The sequence below is a fragment of the Asparagus officinalis genome, chromosome 1 (assembly GCF_001876935.1).
Source record: "Asparagus officinalis chromosome 1, Aspof.V1, whole genome shotgun sequence".
NCBI lineage: Eukaryota > Viridiplantae > Streptophyta > Magnoliopsida > Asparagales > Asparagaceae > Asparagus > Asparagus officinalis.
In genome coordinates this window covers 1,246,208-1,255,354 of record NC_033794.1, presented here as the reverse complement: position 1 = coordinate 1,255,354, position 9,147 = coordinate 1,246,208, and the positions used below count along the sequence as shown (strand labels likewise).

At 38.8% G+C, this 9,147-nt stretch overlaps 1 protein-coding gene across 1 annotated transcript in view; it reads right to left on the bottom strand.

Annotated features, from left to right (window-relative positions):
* Positions 1 to 478, bottom strand: part of LOC109829558 (CASP-like protein 2C1) — a 2,736-nt gene extending 2,258 nt beyond the window's left edge. The window contains 2 exon segments of the mRNA XM_020396636.1: positions 1 to 34; positions 236 to 478. The exon segment at positions 1 to 34 is cut by the window's left edge and continues 5 nt beyond it. Coding sequence (XP_020252225.1) covers positions 1 to 34; positions 236 to 396 — 195 coding nt within the window. The 5' untranslated portion in view covers positions 397 to 478.

The window sequence follows — 9,147 nt, the reverse complement described above, 5'->3', positions numbered from 1 at the left end:
GCCAGCAGCAACAGCAGCAACAACCGTTAAAACCCTGAGATTAATAGAAAGCCAAATTGAGACATAAAAATAAATAAATAAATAAATAAATGAAAATGGATTTAATTAGCCTATCCAAACAGCCGTAACTTTGCCGTAGTATTTTCTTTCCAGCTAAAAAACTCTCTGATATACGCTTAATTTACGGAAAGTCGGATATTGAAGATTGAAGAAAGTTTTCTCGTTGACTAATTACCAAAGAGCTGGCAAGTCCTTGACATAAGCTCTTCTCTCCATGAAGATGACTGTTTTCGTCTCTGCGTCAAGACCAACACGGATTGCTGAAGCAGAGGCCAGCGCCATGGCCAGGACCCTCACAAGGCCTTCAGCTATTAACACTCTGCTCGTCTTCCCCATTTCAGTCGGACTGCTCACAAGCATGCATACATGGCAACAGCTGGCATGTTTATATCTATCTTGGCTCTGCGTTAGAAATTATATATTGGTTCTGCATTAGTAGAAAAAAAAAATATGTACTCATAATGTATTGAGTTTTATTGGTGGGGGTTGAGAATGAAGCTGATGGCATTGATGAAGAGCTGGCCCGCGGTGAATTGACCCCCCTCCTCCACTAATTTGTGTTGGAAATTAAATATATTTCCCTAGTAAAAGATTGAGTTTCTTTTTGTGAATTTTAATATGATTCCCCCCTAACATATAACCTTTATTGTTCATATTAATCTGTCGTAATTATTGGTTACTTATTTTAATTATTAATTTCCTATTAAACCTGTTAATTATCAAATATTTGTTATGTGTCATTAAGAAACGTTCGTTCGTTTTCTACCTATATAAAGGTGGTGGCGGAGAGCTTCTAGCAAGGGTAGAAAAACAGCAGTGAACAAAAAAAAGGGAAAACAAAAGAAAAGCTAATTTATATTTCTCCTCTTTGCATAAATTTTGCTGTCAAAAAAGGAAATAATTAGTATAAATCTGAAATTAAAAGGTTAGAACACCAGGCCTGAATGGGTGCAGTCGTGATATCACTTCCCTAGAAAATAGATGACCCGCCTATCGTCCTGACGCAGTCGATCCTCTCCCCCTAGCGGTAAAAGCCCCCGGAAAACAGTCGGCCTCTGTACTCGGGCGTAAGTAACAGAGCTTCTGCTCAGACAAAGATGATTGCCTTGAAAATTAATGAACGCAGTAAAAGAAAAAACTTTGTAAAAGAAGCTTTGAGGAAGAAGAAGGAGGAATCGTTTCTTTTCTGTGTCTTCCGAGGAGGAGAACACATGTTTATATAGGGGCTGGAGGCGATTAGTTGTTGCTTCGATTGCGCACCCGTTCGCGTAACTCCCCGTGCCAACTCCGCATCCGTTACGAACGGGTCACGCGGAAGAAACGGTAAAAATAAAAGATCCGAGAAACAAAAACGTTTGCGTGTACGGTGCGACATGGCGCGCGTGTACGGCGGCGTGGCGCGCACGCGCGTGTGTTATGCAAAGCCTACAAAACCCAAAACAATATTCAACGCTCAATAAAATGTGAACCAATATAAACCTCTTGGACTTCCTTCCCTTTTCCGATGTGGGACTATTCACATATATAGTGGCTCAGCTATAAAATACAAGATCCTTGAACAAGGCATCCCCTGCACGCCGCGCGGCCGGCCAGGGCCAAAAAAAAAAAGAACAGAACATCCAAAACAAAACCCCACCCCGCCACCACACGTACACGCCACACCAAAAAAAAAAAAGGGCAACCTAAAGGAAAAAAAATGAGCACGTCCCTTTGAACATGAGGAAGTATATACACAAGTAAAAAAAAAAGGAAAAAAAGAAACATATATAGGATAAAAAATCTTAATTAGTACTGCCGTCATCGATCTTTCTTTATGTTTGCGACCTCCGCGCGCAGGTCCGAGCTACAATTTCTTTACTGCTTGGTCTTCTCACTCTTTATTTAATTGGTACATACATACATTGTATACGGTAGACTTTCGGGTTTACTATTAATTTATTCAATAAAATACATTTGTACTCATAAAATACGAACACAGGCAGATAGCGTTCAATCTATAGCTAGTACCGTCGTAGAAGTAATCAAGATTGTAGGAGCAATGTCACAATTATCTACAGTTACAAAAAGATCATTTTGAATAATAACGTCCAGTAGCTGGTTGCAGGTCACGAGTGATGAGTCTGGTCCCTTCTCGCCTTGAAATTAAGGAGACGTCGAGACAACCAACTTGTATTGTATGACAGCGTAGAAGGACACATCTCACTCCTTCACGTAATTAATTGTCCAAAAAAAAAACATATTATTGCTCAGTCTCATACCAGTGTGTTTAAAGCAGCATATTTTAGAATCTTACCCAGAATGATCAACATGTATTTAGTAATTTCCTTTACCCATGACATATGTCAACTGTTATATAGTAAAAAAACGTTTGATATGAAAAAATGGATCACTGTGATGATGAGCTAGGTTTCAAAGGAATAGATTGTTGCATTTCTTACCATACAATACTTGTCAAACGCTCATTTCATCGGCACCAGGGAAATCAATAAATAAAACAGAGCAGCCCATAATAATGTCCCACCCAATAGCTTTAATGAGGTCAAAGAGCTAGCTGATCATCCTAATGTCTAAAATTTGGCATGAATGTTCCTAGTCCTAACAAGTGGATCAAAAAACTACAGTCAAGGGATCTCTGAGCCATCATTCTAACAATAAGATGTGAAAGGTACTGAGCATGTACGTGTCTCAGATCAACATCATAAGCATTAATGGAGGAATTATTGCTTATTTCCTTCCATGTTCTTATTTATTTGTTTCCATGTCAGTTATCCATATTTAGAATGTACTCAGTTATAGGAATTTGATTTGTTGGAATATCAAATTAAAATGTTTAGGGGTGAGCACGGTTCGGTTCAAACCGAAAAAGCCGACCGAACCGACCCGACCCGACCGGAAAAAGCGGTTTTATGAGTAAGGCGGTTCGGGTCGGGTTGATAATTTTTCAAACCGACCCGACCCGAACCAACCGAATATATTCCCTTGTCTCAAACCCTACCCGTTTACCCGTTTACCCAAAGACAAAGCAAGTCCGTTACTAAAAAATTACAACGTCAGAGTCTAATATTTAATCCAAAAGGACAAGTTACTTCACTTAAATACAGTATACATACATGAGCAAGAATAATAAATTGAAGTGAAGTTAAAAAATAAATACATGCTGGCATAGGGTAATAAGAATATATAAAAGATAAATTGAAGTGAAGTTATACTTGATGAAGTTAGAACCGAACAAACCGAACCGAACCGCATCGAACCGATTTGCAATGGTTCGGTTCGGTTTTGAATTGTAGGTGGTTCGGTTCGGTTGTTCAAATTTTGGTAAAAATCGACCCGAACCGAACCGTGCTCACCCCTAAAAATGTTAGAATAAATAGGGTTAATAGCATGAGTTTTAGAAGTGCAATGGTCATAAGTTTAGAAGGAGAAGAGACATAGGTTATGGAAGAATAAGAGTAACTTACTCATTTGTGATATTTATCTTTATGGCATTAAAATAGGAGTTTAATTTGTGACTATTGGTATGCCTAGACGTTTTTGTTTTGAAGCCTATATAAAGGGCTATTGTAATCCTTGTTTGATATGAAGAAAGAAAATTAAAGAAATATAAGTGAGTTCTTTGTCTTCATTTGAGAGAGTTCTAAGTTCGTAAACTTAAGAGTCATCAGTGGTATCAGAGCCACTTGATCCAATTTTTCCATTCTCTCTTCTTCTCATGGCTACCACAAATAATATTGTCAATCCTCAAGTGCCCAAATTATTGAAAGATAACTATGAGAGTTGGTCAATCCAAATGAGAGCCTTATTTGGTTCTCAAGAGTTGTGGGAGTTGATCATTGATGGGTTCATGGAACCTACACCAGAAGTAGAAGCCACCTATACCGCCAAAGAGAAGAAGGCTCTCAGAGAGCAAAGAAAGAAGGATAGCAAGGCTCGTTTTCTACTCTATCAAGGGTTGGACGAGTCTACCTTTGAGAGAGTTACCGAAGCAATGACGAGCAAGGAAGCATGGGAAATCCTTGCGACCATCTACAAAGGTGTCAAGCGGGTGAAGCGAATTCGCCTCCAAACTTCGAGGGACGATCTTGAAGCCGCTCAAATGAAAGATGAAGGACAAATCTCCGATTATTATTCACGGTTACTTCTAATTGTGAAAAAAATAAAGAGAAATTGAGAGAAGATGGAGGACATCCGAGTGATGGAGAAGTTGCTCCGATCCCTAACATCAAAATTCAAGCACGTGGTAGCGGCAATTTACGAGTCAAAGAATTTAGAGGAGATCTCAATAGAGAAGCTCTTGAGATCTCTCCAAGTTCATGAACAACGAATGCAAAAGAAGGCTAGTTCCATAGTTTTGGAGTAAGTACTAGAGTCAACATTGACTCTAAGTAATCAAGGCTCGCAAGGAAGAGGTCGTGGTTGTGGTAGAGGCAGGAGACACAAAGCTTTAGAGGACAAGGACGAAGCAATCATGGAAGATCCACGCCTGGGCGTGGAAGCAACAAGAATGTTCAGTGCTATAAATGTCACAAGTTTAGACACTATGCTTCAAATTGTTGGCACAAAACTAAAGATCAAACCAATCTTGCCGAAGCAACAAATAATGTGGGTAACAACTCTACACTTCTTTTTGCTAATAATGATTCAAGTGTTGAGAATGATACTTGGTACCTTGACTCGGGTGCTAGCAACCACATGTGAGGGAAGAAAGAACTTTTCATGGAACTCGGGTGCTAGCAACCACATTTGATTGCTCCGTCTCTTTGGGAGGTAATAGATATTTTATAACCTTCATTAATGACTTCAGTAGAAAGTTGTGGGCGTACACTCTTAAAGAAAAATTTGCTGCTTTTACTACATTCAAGCATTTTTAAAGTTTTAGTTGAAGCAGAGAGCAGCCACAAGCTAAAAATTCTTCGATCTGACCGAGGTGGTGAGTACACCTCAAATCTGTTTTAAGAATATTGTAGGGAGCAAGGTATAAAGAGACAGTTTACTACTGCCTACACACCACAGCAAAATAGCATTGCAGAAAGAAAGAACCGGACCATCCTCGACATGACAAGAACCATGCTCAAAGAAAAGGGATTGCCAAAGCAGTTATGGGCAGAAGTTGTGGCGTGCTCAGCTTATTTGCTCAACTGATTCCCCACAAAGATAGTGAAGAACAAGACACCTCAAGAGGCATGGAGTGGTTACACACCTAGTGTGGCACACCTACGAATTTTTGGTTGTGTTGCATATGCTCACGTACCTGAAGTCAAAAGGAAGAAGCTTGACAATCATGGTGAAAAATGTATTTTCATTGGATATAACGAGGAGTCGAAGGCATACAAGCTCTACAATCCACTAACCAAGAAACTAGTTGTTAGTAGAGACGTTGTCTTTAATGAAAAAGGAGCATGGAACTGGAGCAATGAAGATCAACCCGTGGTGAATGAACCTAATGAGTCTCTACATGAGGAACCATCACTAGCTACACCACCATCTCCTCCATACTCTACACCCTCTCCTGCAAGAGGTTCTCCATCTTCTGGGGAAGGTAGTAGCAGCGGATCTACCGTGCAACGAGATCCCATCAAAATGAGAAGCCTCAGGGAGATCTATGAGTAGATAGAAATAGAAGAAGACGAAGAATCAGATCTCTTCTGCTTATATGCTGATCATGAACCTCTCACCTTTCAAGAAGCCGTAAAAGAAGATTGTTGGTGAACAGCAATGGAGGAGGAGATTCACGCCATCCAAAAGAATGATATTTGGGAGTTGACAACTCTTCCACAAAATCACAAGGCAATAGGGGTCAAGTGGGTGTACAAGATCAAGCACACAGTAAATGGTGAAGTTGATTGGTACAAGGCGAGGCTTGTAGCGAAAGGTTACAAAAAAAAATATGGCATCGACTATGAAGAAGTCTTTGCTCCGGTTGCTCGACTGGATATGGTGAGACTATTAATTTCACTTGCAACTCATCACAGGTGGAATATATATCATTTGGATGTTAAGTCAGTATTTCTCAATGGCGTTCTTGAGGAAGAGGTGTACGTGCAACAACCAGAAGGCTTTCTTGTGAAAGGGCAAGAAGACAAAGTGTACCATTTGAAGAAAGCCTTGTATGGCTTAAAGCAGGCACCACGGGTGTGGAATGCCCGAATTGATGGCTATCTTCATCAAAACGGCTTCATTAAATATCCCTATGAACACGCCATCTACATGAAGAGGAACCATAAAGGCGAATTTCTAATGATTTGTCTTTATGTTAATGATTTATTGTACACAGGAAGCAGTACCAAGATGCTTGCTGAATTCAAGACGGCAATGTTTAATGAATTTGAGATGACGGACAATGGATTGATGTCTTATTTTCTTAGTATTGAAGTGAAGCAGCAACAAGAGGAGATTTTTATATCCCAGAAGAAGTACATGAAGGAGATCTTAGAGAAGTTCAAGATGAATGAATGCAACCCAGATCTTAGAGAAGTTCAAGATGAATGAATGCAACCCTGTGAACACCCCAGTAGCCATCGGAATGAAGCTATCAAGAGAAGGAGAATGAATGCAACCCTGTGAACACCCCAGTAGCCATCGGAATGAAGCTATCAAGAGAAGGAGACAGACGTTTTGTGGATTCAACTCTTTTCAAAAGTCTAGTTGGTAGCCTGAGATACTTGACGATCACAAGGCCCAATATTACTTATGGAGTCGAACTTGTGAGTCATTTTATGGAGACACCGAATGAGTCTCACTGGCTAACTACGAAGAGGATACTAAGGTATATCAAAGGCACACTCAACTTGGGTCTCTTCTATACATATGATAAAAATACACAACTAGTTGGTTATAGTAACTGGGGAGGTGATCAAGATGAGAGGAAAAGCACCACAGGCTATGTCTTCTATCTTGGGTCAACTGTATTTTCATCGACCTCAAAGAAGCAAGTAGTTGTAGCTTTATCTTCATGTGAAGCAGAGTATGTAGCGGCTGCATCTACAATATGTGAAAAAATTTGGTTGCGAAACATATTAAAGGAGTTGGATCATCCATAAGAAAACTCGACCGAAATTTTTGTGGACAACAAATCAGTCATCCAGCTTGCAAAGAACCCAGTACATCATGGGAGGAGCAAACATATAGATACACGGTTTTATTTTCTTAGAGACCATGTAAAACAGAAAACCGTTGAACTGAAGCATAGTCACACCACTGAATAAGTAGCAGACATATTCACCAAGCCATTATCAGGTGAAACTTTCATGAGGCTAAGAGACATGCTTAGCATAAAGACATTTTGATTTGAAGGGGCGTGTTGGCATATCAAATTAAAATGTTAGAATAAATGAGGTTAATAGCATGAGTTTTAGAAGTGCAATGGTCATAAGTTTAAAATGTTAGAATAAATGAGGTTAATAGCATGAGTTTTAGAAGTGCAATGGTCATAAGTTTAGAAGGGGAAGAGACATAGGTTATGGAAGAATAAGAGCATGAGTTTTAGAAGTGCAATGGTCATAAGTTTAGAAGGGGAAGAGACATAGGTTATGGAAGAATAAGAGTAACTTACTCATATATGATATTTATCTTTATGGCATTAAAATAGAAGTTTAATTTGTGACTATTGGTATGCCTAGACGTTTTTTTGAAGCCTATATAAAGGGCTATTTGTAATCATTGTTTGATATGAAGAAAGAAAATTGAAGAAATACAAGTAAGTTCTTTGTCTTCATTTGAGAGAGTTCTAAGTTCGTAAACTTAAGAGTCATCATGATTTGCCTTTTCTTAGGAGGTAGATTAATGATAGGACATGTAAATATATATATAATGATGTAGAACACACAGAAAACACATTTATGTTAAAGTGGGACAGTCACAAGATCAAATGCGGGCCTGGTCGAAGAAAATAACTTGTTTCGAAGAAACAGTCGTAACTTTCAAACCCTACGTCGGAATTGGACGAATTATATATGAAAATCGACTATCTCGATGAGACGGAGCCATCCAAACCGAGCCCTTAAGGGTTCGATTTGCTTCCTCCGTTTCGCCAAATTCCTTACGGTTTGAGAGAGATATGCATTTTGTCTGTTTTTTACTATTTTTAGTAATGCTTTAGGACTCTGTTTTGATTAGTAAACAAAGCCGATTTGATCTCAGATTTGACCGGTGGATTTTCCTAGTCTTAAGGAGTCTTTTTAGGAGTTTTAATTTAATGTTTTAGGATTTCTTTTACTATTTTTGGTAAGTTAGAGTCATTGTAGGAGTTTGAGTCCTTGTAAAAGTCTTGTTTCTTTTCTATTTAAGTAGGGTCTTGTAAGCTTTAGAGGCATAACTTTGATTAATAAAATTTTATTTTTCTTCAATATTTACTTCGTGGATTTGAAGCTCTTCGTGGATTCGAAGATTGTCCTTGGTGGATTCCGAGGCTACTACTTCCGCGCGGCGTCATATATCGATAGTGATAAATCATATGTATTTACTAGTTCGAGACAACTGTTAGACTAAAAACCAATGCAATTAGAACCAAGAATCAGGCAACGGTTCTTCGAGAAACAAAGTACCTGTACCCATGCATGCTGGTAAAAAAACATAGGTTACGCTATCACTAAAAAGGAAATTCAATTTAAAGAATATTAAACCCCGATGTCGCTTCAGTTTGTGACAAAATGCTACAAACTAGAACAGTGGACCACATTCGGAGACTGCTAGCAACAGGAGTGATAATGTTTATTACCTTCTTGATGCGTTCGACTAGCTAGCAACAAAATAATCCATAATAACAACCAATTGCAACGAGGATGGCAGCGATTACAGCAGTGGAAATTAAAAAAAAAAGAAGAAGCAATTACAATAGCTGCATGTTCACGTGCTTCCCGTTATCTCCCCCCTACATGACAGGTAAATTAAAGTTTATATCACTCAAGGATCCAACACGAAAAAGCAAAAAAAAATCACAAATTAAGCTGTGACATAATCCATACTTTTTTTTACTAACCTAAACCTTCAGATAAATCTTAATTAGATGTTGATCCAACACTGATCACCTTATAAAGTTACGCAAGCTTTTAGGATGAATCTGTTGCAAATTTTCCCAAAGAAAAATGC